Here is a 19,233-nt window from a genome sequence, read left to right as displayed (position 1 = left end):
GGTAGAAATGTTGGGTGTTCGTGCCCTTTCTTCTTTCCACAAAAATAAAATAATATATATATATATTTTTAAATGATAGAAATTCCACCCTCTTCTACTGTTAGCTGTTAACGGAAAAAAACTCAAAAAACTCCCGAACTCTTTATTCAAGTGCCATAAAACATTCATCTTTTTGTTTTAGAAAAATGTTTCTAAAATTCAAATAAAACACTTGTTAGATTAGCCTGGGTACCCGCCCTTAGATGCATCAAGGGCGGGATCCCACTAGATGCATCAAAGGGCTGGGATACCCAAACAGTACACTTCAACCTCTTTTTATCTTGCAATAAAATTATTAAAAAGTTAGGTATAACAAGTAATTAATAATTTTTTATATTCTCAATTTTATATTTGCTCTTATATTTTAAATTAGGATTTTAGAATTCCAATTTCTTTTTACCTTGCAATGAAATTGCTAAAAGGACGCATATAACAAGAAATTAATTTCTTATATTTTTAATTTTATATTTGCTCTCATATTTTAAACTAAGTATTAGGATTCCAATTTATTCTTCTATCTCACTTGGCTCTCTCAAATTTCTGTCTCACAATAGAAGCCATAACAAAGATTCAGTACTTTAATAATATTTTCATAAAAAATCAAAATTAATTTAAAATTATGTATAATGGTATGTCAAACCGACAAACACAAAATTATATCCCAAAATAGAGCAAAAAAGAAAATTTAATTAGTGATGAAAAATTATACATTTGTGCTATCAAAATTATACTATTTAACACCAGTAAAGTTGAAAGCCAAATTGGAATTTTTAAACACCGGGTCTTCTACAAAATAATTGGAAAAAAATATATACAGACTACAAAAATTGGTTGACTTTCAAAGGTTAAATGTGGCATTTCATAATCGATTAACGCATATAGATATTGGGGATGATCACTTTTTAAATTGGTAGGATTTTCTGAAACAGACTAGAATTTTTATGATCAAATTTTGAAAGTGGTGAAAATTTTATGATTTTAATCCAATTTATTCTAATATATTGGTACCAATAATTTTTTTTAATTTTTTTTCTTTGTACCAATAAACCTTAATAAGGAGAAAGTGATTTTATGATATATTAATGTTGAGTAATGATCTCTTGTTCCTATGGAGTAAGAAAATTCTTCCGCACCTTTTATAGTGACCATTAGATTAAATTTAATGGTCACATTCTAAACTCACCTATATACTTTCCTTTCAATACAAAACCATTATCACTATTTCATACCATTAATTATAAGAATAAAAGGCAAGTACTAAAAAATAAAAATAGAAATCTCTTCACCTTTGGAAATCACGTCTCATCACTAATCGAAATTTTATTTTCTTTAAAAAAAAATTTAAGTGTTAGAGAATTGCATCCATGACTTGATACCCATGACTTGATACTAAAGTTGACATTGCGTATTTATTTGAGCGTGAAAAAGAAATACGTTGTAATTTGACTTATTCTATGAAATTTCATATTTGACTTATTCTAATAAAAACAACTAACTAGTTGTAAACACATTCCAATTACTCATAAGTCGTACAATTTTTTTTTTTTAATTCTACTATAATAAAAAAAAAAATTTATTAACATAATGAGGAGATTCACGACAAAAAATTATATTATTCTATAAAATTTCATATTTTCGTTGTAAATTAGTTGTTTTTATTAGTTTTTTCTTTAATATTACTATTATTATCATCATTTTTTTTTTTCACTATAATCATTTTTTTTTTTGTAAGCAAAAGAAGTATGAAAGACTGTTACGTAAAGTAACAGCAAAGACATCGAAGAAAATAAAAATTTCGATTGGTGGTGGTGAGACGTTACAGAGGTGAAACGATTTATATTTTTATTTGTTTGGTATTTACCTTTTATAGTTGTAATTAGTGGTACTAGTAAATTTTAAATTTAGAATTTTAAATTTAGAAACTAAAAATAATGATAGTGGTTATATATTAAAAGGAAAGTATATAGGTGGATTTGGAATTTGACCATTAAATTCATTATAAAGTGCTGAAGAATTTTCTTACCCCACATAGGAAGAGATCTACCCTATTAATGTTACCAATAAACCGTAAGGTTGTTATAATTCAAAACCTTATTAGAATTTGATAAAATAAAATAAGCAAAGAGAGAATTTTTTTTTTTTTCCTCCTTTTGCAGCGGTTAAATTTAAAACTGCTCCAGTCGAGCACTCAGTTGAATTCATCGCACAAAAATCCTCCCTCTCTCTCTGGAATCAATTTTCGATTCAAAGTTTGGATTCCAATTCAAAATGGTAATTTATTTGAAAATTCATTTTCTTGTTCTAAATCTTACATCTTGTATTCTGTTTTTGTGTTCTTTTGATGCTTAGCTAAACCTCACTGCTATACTGTAATCGTTTTGTGTTTCAGGAAGTCGGAGGCAACTTGGACGCGACAATAGATTCGCTGTTGAATGTGGAGAAGCAGATGAGACTTGTAGGCGATGTTGCGGGCACAAAGAAGGCGGTAACTGATATCTTGCAACTTTGCTTTGAAGCCCGTGCTTGGAAGACCCTCAATGACCAGATTGTGTTGTTATCCAAGCGACGTGGTCAATTGAAGCAGGTATAGATATAAAATCACTTCAATTTTAGTTTATAACATCAAGTTGTATAGAAAATAATACATTAACTTTGTGCTGATAATCGTAATATAGTGAACTAGTTAAAATTTTGGTTAATGGAACGTGGTTGTCTGAGTATTGATATTTTGTTTATAAAGAGATTTAATTGAGTTAAGTGGATCTCCAAATTAGTTTAGAGTTGCAATAGTATCAGCATTAACCCTCCTCGCGTGTGTGTTTGTTGTGCTATTTGTCTTTAAGCATGGATAACTAAATGGGTAAATTACACTGACCTCCCCAGAGGCTTTGGTGTATGCTCAACAACCCTCCTCTTTATCAAAACTTGTAAAAAAAAAAATCATAAAATGACCAAGTTGCCCTTACACTTATTTTTTTTATATTTTTTTACAATATTTTTTTTAGGAGGGGTAACGGTGGTGGAGAGGAGAGAGAGTAATAAGAGAGATGAGATAGAAAATTGATTTTTTTTTTTTTTAATTTATAATATATTTTGTATTATAAAAATATTTACATATAACAGTATAATTGACTTTTTATAGTCTTAAAGGGAGGTCAGAGTAATAAATCTCAAACGCTCCACCTATGTGAGATTTGTCCAAACCTCAGGGGAGGTAAGTGTAATTTACCCTAACTAAATTATAGGTCTAGAGAACTTGTTTAGAATCATGATGGGCATAAGATAAGTTGAACTAAAAAATGGTTTTAATAGTAAAAGTAGATGTATAAGTGGGGATATAGTGGAGACCAATGGTCAATATATCAAAAGGTGAATAGTTTGGGTTAATTTTGCTCAATTCCTCATGTAGAGGATAATTGGAGATGTTAATCCTAAAACTGAAGAAGGATTAATATGATGGATGAGTCTTTCCAGAATTTTGTGTAATCAACTTATATATTTAAAATTAAAAGGTGAATTTTATAAACAGCTATTAGACCATCATGTTTTATGGAACATATTAAAAAATAGTTGAGAGATAGCATGCTCATGAAATGAGCATGATAAGGGTATGTTGAGATGGATGTGTGGTAAGATAAGAAAGAATAAAATTAGAAATGATTACATTGATAAAACAACTCAAGTAGCACTTGCTGGCGATAAAATGAGAAAAAATCAAATAAGATGGTTTGTTATGCAGGGAGGACCAGCACTAATGAGGTAGAGTGACTAGGTCCATATTAAGGGTGTTATTAGGCAATAAGGGTAGACCAAAATCATGGGTTTAAATAATGAATAAAATATATGAAAATGTAGTTTTACTGAAGTCGCCATTTTAGGATTTATTTAACACCGACCTTAAGTAGTTGGGACAAGTTTTATTGAGTTGAAGGGATAATTGGATTGGACTTGCAAGTTTTGCTGATCGAATCTTAATATTTATTTTTATTTATTGGAAGTTAAAGCAAACACACACCCTATTCACATGTCCCTAGTGGGACTTGAATCCCCATTTGGGGAGGAGAGGTTATACCATTGGGCTAGAAGTCATTTGGTACTTGATTATGTTGATTTTACCTGTTATACAATTTTTGTTCCTAATCTGTCTATTGAAGAAAAATTGGATTGGACTCTGTAAAGAGATAGGGTGTGATAATTTTTACATGTTTAATTCATACTGCTTAGGCAGCTTGCACACACACGCACACACACATATATATATGAGTGTTTGCATGTGCATATACATATATGTGGAGAGATGTGTGTGTATACATATTTGCATGTATAACCTAGCCGTATTAGAAGAGGGGCGTTTGCACGTGTGTGTCTTTTTGTGTCCTTTTTGTTTAGGATTGGTGAATACTGATACGATATTTAGCTTTTAATGTTTCCAGTGTAATACTATTTATCATATTTCACCCTTCTTTCAAAATCTTGTAGTCAAAGTTTTCTTTGTACTTCCTTTAGATAAATTTGTTTGATTATGCTCTGAATTTCTCTGGGACTTCTGCTATGATGCCGTTTTTTGGCCTTTCTGTCTTTTTGATAAAAAAATTACCACATGACTTTTTTACCGTATATCTTTTGTTAATGTGTTCATGGGGCTGTTGTTTTTACACAGGCTGTAACTGCGATAGTTCAGCAGGCCATGCAATACATTGATGAGACACCTGATATTGAAACTAAGATTGAGATGATTCAAACCCTTAACAGTGTATCTGTTGGGAAGGTAAACATACATTTATAAGTTTGAAAATGTTCTATGTTACTGTCCTTATTTGGAAGTCTTATCTTTGTTCTTGTTTCTTCTTCTTAATTGGACACGCGGTATTACAGATATATGTTGAGATAGAGAGGGCACGGTTGATCAAGAAACTTGCAAAGATTAAGGAAGAACAAGGGCTTATAGCTGAGGCTGCTGATTTGATGCAAGAAATTGCTGTTAGTGCGGGATAAGCTCTTTGTTCATTGACTTCTTAGATGTTTTTGTTTGAATGTTGAATTCAAACCATATGTTGAGTTGTGTTTTCCTCTCTCCTAAGCCTTTACTTATAATATTGAGTTCCAGGTGGAAACATTTAGTGCAATGGCAAAAACTGAAAAAATAGCTTTCATTCTTGAACAAGTAAGGGGTCTCGTTTCCTTCTTCTTCTTCTTCTTCTTTTTAATTGTTTTGAATCCTTGTAAGAAGTTTCTTTGAATAGAAATTTGACATAAAAACAGTGATTTTATGATACTTGAAATTTGCAGGTTCGTCTGTGTTTAGACCGCCAGGATTATGTTCGTGCACAAATCCTATCAAGAAAGATCAGTCATAGAGTTTTTGAGATTGATACTTCAGAAGGGAAGAAAAAACCCAAAGAAGATGAGAATGTTGTGGAAGAGGCTCCAATTGATATACCATCGCTACCAGAGTTGAAGCGAGTCTACTATGAACTAATGATACGGTATGTATGTGCCTTGCTTTCATTTTTATATTTTCTCTGTTTATGAGCTTTCCTCCCTAATAAGAAAGGTGAGCAGTTCAAGCCCTAAACTGGGCAGTCTGGTGTGTGTGCGTGTGCGTGCTTGCACGTGTGTTGCTTATTTATCCAAAAAAAAAAAATGGTAATGCAAGGAGGAAAATATCCCTCCCCTTTTCCTCTAAAGGTAAATTCCCCAAAACGTGTGCTTCATGGACCTTGGTAACTTGCTAAACTGGCCTACAGAATATCAGCACCAACTGTGACTGCATGAACCTGCTGTTAGATATTTGCTTTCTAGCTATTTAAACTAGACTGGTAATGATTTATGCCAACCATCTCCATTTAGGTGTGTCGCAGGAGTTTCAAGTGACAACTAGCTGAATATTTGAATTGTTGTGCAATGTGTATACAAGTATTATTGTTCATGTTAATTTATTTTTCATTCAGAAACTTGTCATATTCATTTGTTTCATTTTCCATCTGTGTAGGTACTATCTACATAGCAATGACTACCTTGAAATATGTCGTAGTTATAAGGCAATATATGAGATCCCCTCTGTCAAAGAAAACCCAACTCAATGGATACCAGTAAAGAATCTTTTCAATTTATAGTTTCCTAAATTTTTGGTTATTCATAAATTGCAATGACGCCTTCCTCCGTCTTGGTGGATTATCTAATAATTTTATTTTATGCAGGTTTTAAGAAAAATTTGCTGGTATTTAGTTTTATCACCGCATGCTCCTATGCAATCAAGCCTTCTAAACTCTACCTTGGAGGATAAGAATCTTTCAGAAATTTCTCATTTTAGGCACACTTTCTCCCCCCACCCACCCACACACACACACAATGTGTTTATGTATGGTGTTTGGTTTTACTTCTATTCTGTATGCCATTAATGCTTTTTGGTGCCCTTTGTTTTGTCATAGGTTGCTCTTGAAACAATTAATTACGATGGAGGTAATTCAATGGACGGCTCTGTGGAATACATTCAAGGATGAGTTTGAGAATGAAAAGAACATGCTTGGTGGTGCTTTAGGTGACAAAGCGGCTGAGGATCTTAGACAGAGAGTCATAGAACATGTAATCTTCTACGAGTACTACATTTTCAGTTATATGCCATAATTTTTTTTCCGTCTCTTGAGTTAGTTTGTAATCATTCATTTGTAAGACATACTTTCTTTGCAGAACATCCTTGTCATCTCGAAGTATTATTCGAGGATCACCTTGAAGCGACTTGCAGAGCTGCTGTGTTTTGGTATTCAGGTCTGATATTAAATATATACATCATCTTTATCAATATTTGTGACACCAATTGACATATTTAATATGATGAAATTGTTTACTTACTTTTTATAGGAAAGAATGATTCTTAGGAATATATATCATGAAACAACAATTCAATCTGGAAAGGATTAGTTTAAAGGCACCAGAAGAAGCATTCTCAGATTTAGATCAAAGACATAAATTATAATGTAACAGTAAGTAAAACTGTAAAAATATTTACCATATCTGGAAATCAGTTCTTCACTTCCAAACTTGTTGATGAGATGTAAAAGTTTGTTCTTAAAAGAAATCTGATGTGTAATCTTATATCTCAAGTTTTGGTTTATGGTTTATGCATATTCAAAACTGGTGTTTTAGTTTTGTTTAAATGTAGGCTGTTTCATTACGGAGATCTCCTTGCTTTTTGGTAATGTGAGCACACCTTTTCAGGCTTATCCCAAAAATAAATTAAAAATAATAATATAACAAACAAACAAACAGTAAGCACTACTTTACAGAAGATGGGGCACATGGCATGAGATTCAAGGCATGATATCTGCGTAATTGATTTCTAAACTTCATCTTAAGTATCTATTAAAGCCACGATTTACATATCACTCTGCTCATACTTTTAGGACTCTGATACCACTATACATCAATTTGTGCTGACCATTTTTTCCTTTAAGCCTTTTCTGCATCGGTATGATGTACAAAAGTTCATTGTTATTGCCCATTTAATGAAAGCAGATCTTGGTCCATGGAACCCCAAGAAGCCTGTATGTGTGTTTCAACTTGCTGCCTCTCTTCTTCCAATATTTTTGTTGCAACAATCTTTAATTTTTAGTTTCAGCTTTCCAGCGATCCTATTCTGGTACATTTTTTTTGGTCCAATACCTGAATATCTTACTGCAAACCTCATCATAGGTTTCTGCCTCTGTCTGAAATGTTTCTAATGCGATGCTATACCTGTTTATATGTTGAAGGTGGATTAATCTCAATTTATTAAAAAAAAAAAATTTACCTAAATTCTCTCGTGTCTCAGGAAGCTGAAAAACATCTTTCAGCTATGGTGGTATCCAAAGAACTCGTGGCAAAGATTGACAGACCAACTGGTGTTGTCTCTTTCCAGACAACAAAGAACAGCAATGACGTTTTAAATTCATGGGCCATGAATTTAGAGAAGCTGCTTGAGCTTGTGGGAAAGAGTTGCCACCAAGTCCACAAGGAAACTATGGTTCACAAAGCTGCCTTGAAAGTGTGAGAATATCACTGACTGCAAGTATAGTTCTCCTTTTATAATTTCTATGTTATTAGGGCAAATGCAAAATATTACTAAAAGATCGTAGAAATGATGATGAAGGGTTTACATTCTGCGTGGTTACTTCATTCAGTCATTAGTGATACTCGTTGCTATTTTCGTGTTTTATTAATCATGATAAACAGATTAGTTTTGATATGAAATATGCTTGCACATGACATGGCCTTGTGGGGCACAGAAATTTTTATGAAATAGGATGTGGATTATATTCCACTATTTTTAATGCTAGGTTTTGCATATGCAACTGGGGATGGTGGGTGATTTGGGGTATAGAGAATTTTTTTTTTTCTTCTAATAATAGAAAATCTTGAAATCTCTTTTAATTATTAGTTTTATTTTTCCCTGTCCTTTTACATAGAAAATAGGTAAAAATATTGGCTTAATTTGCAGTTAACCCCTCTCAACAATATCTTGGGCGGATTTTGACCCCTGCAAATTGGCAGTTAAAAAAATTTGAAATGCCTATTTTTCCCCTACTAAGAAAATTTATTATATATATTCATAAATTTAATCAAATGCAAAAGTAACAAACTGGTTGGCATCATAGAATCGACGCAAGGTCAAAAAAAGAACGATAACCCTAGCCCTAGAGTAACGTCCTAAAAATTTCCAATTTATATATGCATGTACCAATATAATCTGCATATTGGTATATGCATATACTAAAATTGTCCGCAAGAATGCTGCCTAATACCCAGAATCTGACGATGTTAGCACCGGAAAATCTGCATCGCTACTATGATTAGAGGCTTCCCTGAGTTGCATCCCTTGCTGAGGTGGAAAAAAGGGGAAAATTAGGTGGTGGTGAAGAAGATGAAGATGAAACAGTGTATCCAACTGAAGAAGATGATGAAGAAGATTGAAAATGAGAAGCCATCGAAGATGACAATAGCATTTGATCCAGCAAAATAGTGGGTTGTCTTTGAAGGTCACCAGAATTCTCAAGCAACCGAGGGTAGTAGTTCATGTTGTCTCTGTAAGTCTTAGGGTTCTGCAAGTAGTAAGATGGTTGAGAATGAACAATCGGCTCAGTTGATGTTGAAACCGAGAAAAGGGTATTTGGAGAATCAGAAATGGTCAATTGGGTCATCGGAGAACTGGAGAAATTTGGCCGGAGCGTGACGTTTTCGGGGAAGTTGAGCTTGGCCTTATTGCCTCTGAACCTGAGAGCTGCTTCATCATAGGCTCTTGCAGCTGCTTCAGCTGTGTCAAATGTCCCTAACCAAACCCTAGCAGCCTTAACTGGATCCCTAATTTCAGCTGCCCATTTTCCCCATGGTCTCTGTCTCACTCCTCTGTATCTCCTCTTTGGCTCTTCTCCTGTATAGGATTCACTATAATCATATGTGGGAATGTATGTGTATGCAGTTTCTGTTGTCCTAATGCTTGATCCTTCTGTAACTGCAGAAATTAAATACCAAACCACAAAAAATGATCAATGAAAATTCAGGTACCAAAGCATTCGTCCATCTATTAATTATGATGTATATTCAATTTTGATGTTGATAAGCTTTTAGGATCCGGATCTGTTATTCATTCAATGGAAACTATTGTTGGATATTCTCCGGATAAAAGTCAGAATATGGTTCTTATGGGGGGTTTAACAAAACATGTACCAATCACAAAAATTTCTTTTTTATTAGGTACACTTTCTCTTTGTGGTATTCCACCTCTTGCTTGTTTTTGGTCCAAAGATGAAATTCTTAATGATAGTTGGTTGTATTCACCAATTTTTGCCCACGTAAACTTTCTCGTGTGACAAGAAATTCACACCCACATGCCCCAGGACTAGATTTGAATCATCGACCTTTCACTTTAAAAAATAGAGGAGATTCCAATAAGCTATCAATATCTTCTATTCTATACAATTTTTTTTTGAAGTAAATCTTAATAATTTCATCTCAATTATTCTTCCTGGTTACTAGATATCATTTTTTTCTCTCTTTTTCCTTGGCTCCCATTTAAATGAATATGTAATGGCAGTGTTGTTGAAATATTAAAAAAAAATATTAAAGCAAGCAAAATTGAAAAACATCTTTATAAATAATATTATCTTGAGGACCTTCAAAATTAAAAACACTAACCCCACTAGGTTATTAAAGCATCTGCTTGTATTACTTGTAAACATGAAACTAATACCAACGCATTCAAACTAATACTAGATGAAACATTTTATAAATACAAATATGATTAGAAAGAGAAAACTTGGCTCAAAGCTTACATCTGATCAAATTAGAAGATGAACCATGATGCAGTGATATGTCACCATATGCCCTACAAACTCTCGCAACGGACTGAGAGAAGTGCGCACCACTCCCCTCTTCACGGTCTCTCTTCTCTCCAACACCCCAAAGAGAAGTAGAAGTAGAAGTAGAGGGAGAAGTAGAAGAAGTTACATTTGATGCAACATTATTACCACTTACATCCCCCTCACTAACCAAACCACCTTCACTCACCTCACCGGACACAACATGAGTCAGTGCTGACACCATTGCCGCCATCTCTCTCTCTCTAATATCCCTTGAAAACATCGGTGACTCCAACATTGCATTAATCCCATCTCCACCCAGTCCTCCGTGATCTGTTTCTCTCTCCTCGCCCCTCATCGGAAGCCTTACCAGATTGCCGCCAGAGTTTCTTGGATTCGCCACCTTGAACACACACGTGTATGTCACCCTAGCTAGTTGATGTATAAAAATGATGATATACATGCACAAGACTATATAGAGAGTACTAGCTAGTATATATAACAATGTCATGACTGCAATATCGCATGAAAACAAGTGTTGATGACCATTTCATGTAAGTTGACTAAGCTTGTTGAGACGTGGTCCGTACGTGGGGTGTTTAAACGGCACTTTCATTGAAGTAATTAAAAAGTGTTTTTTTTTGGGATTTTTGTGGTTGACAAATTTGGATTGCTGACAAGTGGCGAAGCCTCGGCAACAAGAGTTTATTGTGTGTTGATTTGTGTCAGTCAACTCTTGGGTCGGTGTGAATTCACACAGACGAAGTGGTCGGTATGTGGAGCCATGAGTCGGTGGAAGACTAGATGGACACGGAGCCGACAAAATGAAGTCCAGTTGAAAGAGCGAGAGAGCCGACATAAAGCCTGTTGGGTTGTGTTTTACTTCGATTTGTTTGGGCCTTAATTATGGTAAGTGATCGCCATCGCGTGTGTGACTGTGAGTGTGAGTGTGAGCCCATTGGATGTTTTATTTCGAGGGATTGGGCCTTAACTATATAGTAAGTAATGACCATGATCCATAGTTCATTAAGCCCAATCCAAATGAGATCATAAAGATCGTTGTAAATTGTAATTTACGATTCTTTGCATCATATATGTACATTGTCCTTAAACAAAAGCCAAAATTGATTGCAACATCAAAAATCATATTTTCAACAGATTTAGAAAGCATAAGACTGTAAACAAATTCCAAACTCTAACTAGGTAAATCAATCAATCAATCATACACGCACAAGTATTAAAAAAGAGATACCAATCAGACCAACTGAAACACAACAAAGGCCCACTGGTCTGAATTTAAGCCTTTAACCAGTCAAAGCCAACCCATTCATAGACATTCTGGCAACTCAATAACACGGTAACAAACTTTATGCACTACCATTTCAATGTCAACAAATCAAACAAAGCATCATTAGCACCCACAAATCTTGGAATCAAGCTAGCTCCCATTTGCATTGGAAAACCTAGTAATAGATGAATACACGAAGCCAATAGAAATACAATGTCATAACCAAACATGAAACGAGTACTAAGTTATGCCTGTACAAAGATTTCAAAGCTATGAAGTTTAGAATATTTTATCACTTTTGAAACCATTATCCCTAAAACCTTCAATGGTACCTCGCTCACCAACATCCTATCATTAGGAAAGGCCTCTCGGTGAGCCAAATCCATAGCAAAAGCAACACAACTTTTGCTTGCTCCACGTAGAAACCCTTTAACTTCCACAAGCCATGCACTCTTCACGGTTAGTTAAAGAACATACCATCTGGGACATTTGAGTACTCACATCATCTATCATCTGAGATGATGTCGACGGTTGTCCCTGCATTACAAACATATTGCAGATTTATATCAATAAATTTAAAGGATTAAGGAAAACTGTGCAACATTTTTGTAGCCTTAACACCAGCCATTACGTTAAGCATAGAAGTATCCACAGTGAACTTGATGGCATCAGCTGCTGCACGTGATCGTAGGTAATACATCCCTGTCTTCAAACCCTGTCATAGACAAGAAAAAGGATCAAAATAAATCAGAAAGGGTTACTATAAAATGAAATTAAATAAATAAAAACATGTTAGTTGTTTCCACACAAATATGATCAATTTATGCAGACAATGCCTCTTCTTATATATACCAACAAAATTTGTATTCCTCTACCCTAGTAAGGAACAACCTACATCCCCATGACACTTGTTATTCACTAGCTTTATTTTTCATTGTCATTTGCACCATGAAAAGAGGCATAAGTTTGAAATCCCCCAAATATAAAAAATAAACATGTCCCAATGAAATCCCCAACCACCTAATGAACCATTCTTCAAGGAAGATCGTAAGTGTGTCTAATATACCAGAAAAGTAAGCTAAACTCAGTCATCAACACCCCAAAACACCAAACTTTACGTAGAACAGAAATGTTAACCTTGAACCATGCATGAAAATGCAAGGAAGTAAGTTTTCCAAAATTGGGTTGGTCCATGTGTATGTTTAAGCTTTGACTCTGGTCTATGTAGCATCCACGATCAGCAGCCATATCAACCAGCGTCTTTTGCTTGATCTCCCAAACAGTCCTGAATGCAGCAAAATGTATTAGCCCATGGAGAGAAAAGGATCGAGAATGAATAAAAAGGACACCCAGGAATGGCAAATCTGTACTTGTAAATGTCTTTCAGCTCATTTGGAATTTCTGGGATTGTCAGAACAGAGCCATTTTTGTGAATTATGTTGTTCTTAACAGCAGGTGACCAAAGGCCCATCTCAGTTAAGTCGTTAAGAAGATGTTTATTCACCACAACAAATTCACCACTGAAGCAAGGAAGTAGAATGTTAGATGGAAACAACACAGTAGATCTTAGAAGGAACCGAATATCACATGATGGCTATGCATACCTCAGAACTCTGCGACTATAGATATTGGAGGTGTATGGCTCAAAGCATTCATTATTTCCAAGAATCTGGCTGGTCGATGCAGTGGGCATAGGTGCTACAAGTAGTGAATTTCTTACTCCATTCTTTGCTATCATTTCTCGAAGAGCATCCCAATCCCACCGATTTGAAGGTGTTATGCCCCACATGTCTGGTTGAATAATTCCCTGCAGAGTATAATGGCCATTTAAACAAACCTACACTAGACTTGTGCATCTGTGTCAATTATGGCCCCAAGAGCTCCTATATGTTCATTATTGCATCTTTGCTATCATTTGGAAGATTCAGTTTTCCTTTCTGGTAGGTGAGATATGTGTTCTTTTGATTGTAAGATTTGAACAACTTGTTTCAATATTTACACAACTTGGAGTGGATTAGGAAATTATCCAAATCACTGAATGCACTTGAGGTGGAAATCATCAATCAATTGGTGATACTATGATTCTCAAAATACCATTAAAAGATCGGCAATATACAGCAAAATAGTAGGACATTCAACAAAACCAGGCAAGTTGCTCTGACATACTAGCACAGAAGCATTTCAAAATGCCTACCTTACTAACAGGACTTCCATTGTATGTCTCGTATGGGCCTTCTTTTGCAGCTAACTCGGAAGAAGCTTTCAGGGAGTGGTAGTATATAGTCTCAAATATGTCTTTGTTCAGCTGTTGAGCCTAAATTTCCAACACCAAACCAATTATAAAGTATCACTGATCAATTTAAACCAAGAATAAGTAGAGCATGGTGGGGTATTAGCTTTTACCTCTGGCGAATCAAATGCCATGCCAAGCAAAATGAAGGTATCTGCAAGACCCTGGACTCCAATACCAATGGGTCTGTGACGTAAATTGGATCTTTTTGCAGTTTCAACCGGATAGTAATTAACATCAATTATTTTGTTGAGATTTGAAGTTACTAATGCAGTAACCTGTCCCAACAGCAGAAAGGAAACAAAAGTTCAGGCACGGTTTAATTTACACAATAGAAAGATTGATAAGTCATTCTTCACATGAACAAAATATTAATGTTAAACATAGGTAAGTTAGGCAGTTGGGCAATTCATATAATATATCAGACCTCAGCTAGTTTGTCAAAATCAAAATATCGATTTTTAGAACCTCTGCTGCCAACAAGCTTCGATGGATGTGATTCCATTGGAATCCCCTACAACAAACAACACAATGCAAATTATGCAATGCCAAGTGAGAAACGAGAACCAACAAAGAGCAATTATTCAAACATACATGCCATGATAACCCACCTTCTCTCTAACATATCTTGGTAGAGCAATTGACGCCAGATTGCATACAGCAGTCTCTGTTGGACTGGTGTACTCAATTATTTCAGTACACAGGTTTGAAGACTTGATAGTCCCCAGATTCTGCTGGTTGCTTTTTCTATTGCAAGTATCCTGGAAAGGTAAAGAGAAATAAGTTAAAAATATAATCTTAAACCAAACCAAGGAATAAAAAGAAAATAAACCTCATGTTTGGTTTCATAAATTACCTTAAATAGCATGTAAGGGGTCCCAGTTTCTATCTGGGACTTCAAAATTTCAAACCAGAGATCCTGTGCCAGTACAACTTTCTTTGCTTTGCCCTAAATATATAACAAGGGTATTACAAATAATGAAATTTCAATCAGATCAAATGAAAACAAAATCAAGGAATATTAAATTCAAACAATGCATGCAGAATTGAACTGACCTCTTCCTCATATCGCGTGTACAACTTCTCAAATTCTTCACCCCAACAATCAGCCAAACCTGGAGACTCATTTGGGCAAAACAAGGACCATTGCCCATTACTTTGCACCCTTTGCATAAAGAGATCAGGAACCCAAAGAGCAAAAAACAGATCACGAGCCCGGTGCTCCTCCTGCAATAATTGAGTTCCTCATAAATTTAATTTTAAGTAGCAAAAAAAGCCTGAATATGGCAAAAAAAGCACCTAATACTGCCCACAATGACCAACGGGCCAATGGCCTAGCGGTACCAAACTCTTACTTTCCAAAGGGAGGTAAGGGGTTCAAACCTCGGTGGAGGCATGTGAATGTGAGTACCAACTAGGAAAAAAAAAGTTACTGCCCACAATGAATCATATGTGATCAGAGCACAGTAGCAGAAACTATCATCCTATCCAGTTTTCTATGGAACAAAAGCACAGCAATATGCATCAATAATAACCAGGCTCATGAAGTCATTTAAATAATACCTTTCCATGGTTTTTCCTTAAATCTAGAAACTCAAATACATCCGCATGCCATGGCTCCAGGTACACAGCAAAAGCACCTACATTAGCATCAACAAAAAACTTCAAAACAAGGCACCAGCATAACATTGGACATCTTAAAGCAGATAATGATTATACCCTTTCTCTTGCCACCGCCTTGATCAACATAACGGGCAGTGTCATTGAACACTCGTAGCATTGGAACAATCCCATTGGATGTCCCATTTGTCCCGCGAATATAACTTCCAGTGGCACGGATGTTATGAACAGAGACACCAATTCCTCCAGCTGATTTGCTGATAACGGCACACTCCTTCAATGTATCATAGATTCCTTCAATACTATCATCTTTCATGCACACGAGGAAGCAGCTACTCAACTGCCCAGTAGCATCAAGATATTTATGTGAGATAAAGAGTCAATTCCTACAAAATTACAAAAGAAAAGGGGGGAAAAAATAATAAAAGGCATTATAGAAAGTCGACTACACAATTGTGGGAAAACTTATCATACTTGGGGCCTTGGCGTTCCTGCATTGAAAAGGGTGGGAGATGCATGAGTAAACCATCGCTGAGACATCAAATGGTAAGTCTTAAGAACAGAATCAATATCATCCTTGTGGATCCCAACAGAAACCCTCATTAACATGTGTTGAGGCCTTTCTACAACCTTCCCTTGGACCTTCAAGAGGTAGGATCTCTCAAGGGTCTTGAAACCAAAGTAGTCATAGTCAAAGTCCCGGTCATATATTATCTCACTGTCAAGAAGGGCGGCATTCTGAAACAAACAGATTTTTTGATAAAGTAAAATAATAATTAGGGTCAACACACTTAATTTTCTTAAGATACCACTTGAGCTTTAGAAAAATAAAAAGTTAATGCAACTTCTTAAAGCATGGAGCAAAAGAGTTCTAAATATGACTGTCATAGCCAAAGGTGCTACAGAATAAGCTAGCTATTATAAGACAGCCTATGACAAATTTCTAAATATTAAGTTTTTGTTCAACCAAAGTCTGTAATGAACCGGGTCCTTAATTTTATTCAATCATTTTATCAGGTAAATTTTGTGAAAGTAGCACCTTATATGCACAAATACCTAGAAAAGAACTACACAGAGAGTACACGCCCAGCCTCCAATCCAGTATCCACCCAATAAGACAACTAACAATTAAAAAAATAATAATTTGAATATTAAGACTTTCTTCTCCAAACCATGTAATGAACCAGGTCCTTAACTTTCCAATAAACTCGGTAGATAAATTAAATGGCTTCATATAACAAGACCAAATCTGTCTTTAATCTCAAACTTCAAACTTTGAATAGGAACTTAAATCCTCATATAACCTCTGGTGTATCTGTATGTATGACCCTAATTAGAAAATAACAACTGAAAATACCTTCATGATTATTTCAAACACATCATCAGCAATCAGGGGAGCCTTCTGTCCAGATCTTTCACTGACATGGTAGTACATGGCTTTTATCCTGCAGTGACACACAGATCAAGAACTACAAATTGATTTACCATTATGTAACTTATAATTAACAATATATCTTAATATTGATAACGATTTGGAGGCACTTACGTCTCTGAGAATGATTTCTTCGTGTTCTTGTGCAGATTTGAAACAACAATCCTTGCAGCCAACTGAGCCAAACAAATGCATAAATAAATGGATAAATCAAACCACATCATATAACATCTCATATGAAAATGTATCATATAAGCCCTAGCAATCAAAATCAAATCAAGTATATAATATACCCAATAGTCTAAACCTGGAACCAAAAACATTTATACATCAAATTATCAGGGCGTACTTATATACGTCTGAAATCTGGGACTAAAAATCAACCATATTGAAGAAACAAAACAACCCCAGAAAGAAAAATCAAATAATAAATGGAAAACCCGTAACAAAAGATTAACAAATTGAAATTAAGAACCAAACCCAGAACAGAATTATCAACGATGGGATGGCAAAAACTTACACAAGCATAATCAGGGTGATTTGTCGTCATGGCGGCGGCGGTTTCGGCTGCCAATTCATCAAGCTGGCTTGTGGTGACGCCCCTGTAGACACCGGCGCAGACCTTCTGGGACACAAGCACTGGATCACAGTGATCGGTGCTGAGGCCATAACTGAGTTTCTTCAGGCGAGCAGTGATCTTGTCGAAATGCACCGGCTCTTGACGACCATCTCTCTTCACCACATACATCTTTCTTTCGCTGAATGAAAAGCGTATTCTCAGTGAGGACTTCTATCGAATAGTTTTGAGGCACGGATAGGATGTAGTGTCAGTAAGGATTTATATAACGAAAGAGAGAGACAGAGTGGGTTTGAAATTTTTTGTAAATTAGGGTTTCCCTCTATCGTGTTTGGGAAGCTATAGGAGTTTCCCGCCAAATGGTAATTGTGAGATGGTGGCGGGTAATAGGGGGAGCGGTGGAGCTGGTGCGGGACCACTTCGTTCCTCTCTTTTGAAAAAGATCAGGGAACTTTCCTTTCCACGCCAAAAGTCTTGTGAGTTTACTTACTCGTGAATGTTGGGCTGGAGTGTATTAGTTAATAAAATGAATCATTAAGCTTAATAAATATCCCGTGGATGTACATCTTGGGTGGTAAATTGTGAGGTCCACTCTAATTATCATTATAATAAATAAATAAATAAAAATTTTGATATGTTTAACAGTTGAGGGTCAAAAGAGTTCTTATTGGACTCAATTTATTAATGGTTGTAATTAGTAATTATAAAAACTTTTTGTAATCGAGTGATTAATAAAATATCAAGAGAGACAAAATTTAGTTTGGTCATGGACAAAAACCTTTTCTTTAAAAGATAAATTGTACTTACATTCTTTCAAGTTTGGGTTAAAAACACTCCCGATATAATTTAGAGTATTTAAATCAACTTTAAGTAATGTAAGTATAGCAAAACTATGACATTTGAGAATATTTGTATAATGTTTTATAATTTAAAATTTTTCTTTGAATTGTGGGTTTTTTTTTTTTTTTTCAATCCGTTTTGTATTAAATTTATAAATTTTATTTTAATGTTTAACTTCTAATAAAACAAATGTTAAGTATTTAATGACAAGTGGAACGCAACAGTTCCCGACAGTGGAGTACATTTACACAATTTGAAATCCAAGTTATGATTCTTCAACAGATAAATATGTGATTTTTTTTTATATTTTATAAAAATATTGAAATAATATTTGGCTTAATTAGACAAATATTGAAATCCATAAATTGCCAACGTAAATTATTTGAAGAAAAATATTAAATTTCTTATTAGACTAATCTCAACCTTGTTGTTTAATTAATTTGCGGAAATAACTGGAAGTTCAAAAACGTTTGGCATGAATGTGAATATAATTAAACTTATAACTCTATTTTTGAAGTTTAACACAAGATTTATTTGTTCTTTTCTTTCCACAAAATTGTATTAAAAAAATTAGGATAGTTCCTAGAAGAATATCTTTAACAAATCAGATTATTGTACATCTTTAATGAATCCATATATATAGCAATGAAGATGTTAGTTTTGTTATATTAAAAATAGTTAGAATGTTAAATAGGTAATTCAACATTCCAATTGGTGAATTGATAAGTTAATTCATAAATCAAAGGGTAATAAGGTATTTTTATTTTGTATCAAAAGGTAGTTAGGGTGTAATTGTTCAATTTTGCAAATATA

The 19,233-nt window shown here is 34.6% G+C and overlaps 3 protein-coding genes across 3 annotated transcripts; 1 reads left to right on the top strand and 2 right to left on the bottom strand.

Annotated features, from left to right (window-relative positions):
- Positions 1-2,136: 2,136 nt before the first annotated feature.
- LOC132284784 (26S proteasome non-ATPase regulatory subunit 12 homolog A-like) lies at positions 2,137-8,178 on the top strand. The gene is made up of 11 exons (XM_059786912.1): positions 2,137-2,310; positions 2,429-2,623; positions 4,700-4,807; positions 4,915-5,019; positions 5,147-5,203; positions 5,329-5,525; positions 6,032-6,131; positions 6,240-6,352; positions 6,471-6,624; positions 6,730-6,807; positions 7,850-8,178. The coding sequence occupies exons 1-11, from the start codon at positions 2,308-2,310 to the stop codon at positions 8,066-8,068; spliced, it is 1,329 nt and encodes a 442-aa protein (XP_059642895.1). The 5' UTR covers positions 2,137-2,307; the 3' UTR covers positions 8,069-8,178.
- Positions 8,179-8,423: 245 nt separating this feature from the next.
- On the bottom strand, positions 8,424-10,982 carry LOC132284785 (ethylene-responsive transcription factor ABR1-like). Its single transcript, XM_059786913.1, has 2 exons — positions 10,347-10,982; positions 8,424-9,526 (listed from the first exon to the last, which is right to left on the bottom strand). Exons 1-2 carry the CDS (start codon positions 10,882-10,884, stop codon positions 8,868-8,870), a joined length of 1,197 nt encoding a protein of 398 aa, XP_059642896.1. The 5' UTR covers positions 10,885-10,982; the 3' UTR covers positions 8,424-8,867.
- A 741-nt stretch (positions 10,983-11,723) lies between these two features.
- On the bottom strand, positions 11,724-18,080 carry LOC132283552 (ribonucleoside-diphosphate reductase large subunit). The gene is made up of 17 exons (XM_059785515.1): positions 17,524-18,080; positions 17,118-17,179; positions 16,929-17,016; positions 16,046-16,309; positions 15,671-15,911; positions 15,515-15,591; positions 15,008-15,178; positions 14,808-14,900; positions 14,563-14,712; positions 14,379-14,465; positions 14,065-14,229; positions 13,856-13,975; positions 13,266-13,468; positions 13,032-13,181; positions 12,799-12,946; positions 12,293-12,376; positions 11,724-12,198 (listed from the first exon to the last, which is right to left on the bottom strand). Exons 1-17 carry the CDS (start codon positions 17,749-17,751, stop codon positions 12,091-12,093), a joined length of 2,439 nt encoding a protein of 812 aa, XP_059641498.1. The 5' UTR covers positions 17,752-18,080; the 3' UTR covers positions 11,724-12,090.
- Between the last annotated feature and the right edge of the window lie 1,153 nt (positions 18,081-19,233).

Source organism: Cornus florida, unplaced genomic scaffold, assembly GCF_030987335.1.
Source record: "Cornus florida cultivar Cherokee Brave unplaced genomic scaffold, ASM3098733v1 CherokeeBrave_3.0.0_Hap2_Chr11, whole genome shotgun sequence".
Taxonomy (NCBI): domain Eukaryota; kingdom Viridiplantae; phylum Streptophyta; class Magnoliopsida; order Cornales; family Cornaceae; genus Cornus; species Cornus florida.
This window is presented reverse-complemented; position numbering and strand designations above follow the sequence as displayed.

Coding starts and splice junctions, on each gene's coding strand:
- LOC132284784 (XM_059786912.1), top strand. Junction 5,526..6,031: donor TACTATGAACTAATGATACG/GTATGTATGTGC, acceptor CCATCTGTGTAG/GTACTATCTACATAGCAATG. Junction 6,132..6,239: donor ACCCAACTCAATGGATACCA/GTAAAGAATCTT, acceptor TATTTTATGCAG/GTTTTAAGAAAAATTTGCTG.
- LOC132283552 (XM_059785515.1), bottom strand. CDS start 17,751: ATGTATGTGGTGAAGAGAGATGGTCGTCAAGAGCCGGTGCATTTCGAC. Junction 17,180..17,523: donor ATCACCCTGATTATGCTTGT/GTAAGTTTTTGC, acceptor TGTTTGGCTCAG/TTGGCTGCAAGGATTGTTGT. Junction 14,230..14,378: donor ATTTTGACAAACTAGCTGAG/GTCTGATATATT, acceptor CTGTTGGGACAG/GTTACTGCATTAGTAACTTC.
- LOC132284785 (XM_059786913.1), bottom strand. CDS start 10,884: ATGACATTGTTATATATACTAGCTAGTACTCTCTATATAGTCTTGTGC. Junction 9,527..10,346: donor ATCTTCTAATTTGATCAGAT/GTAAGCTTTGAG, acceptor TAATTTCTGCAG/TTACAGAAGGATCAAGCATT.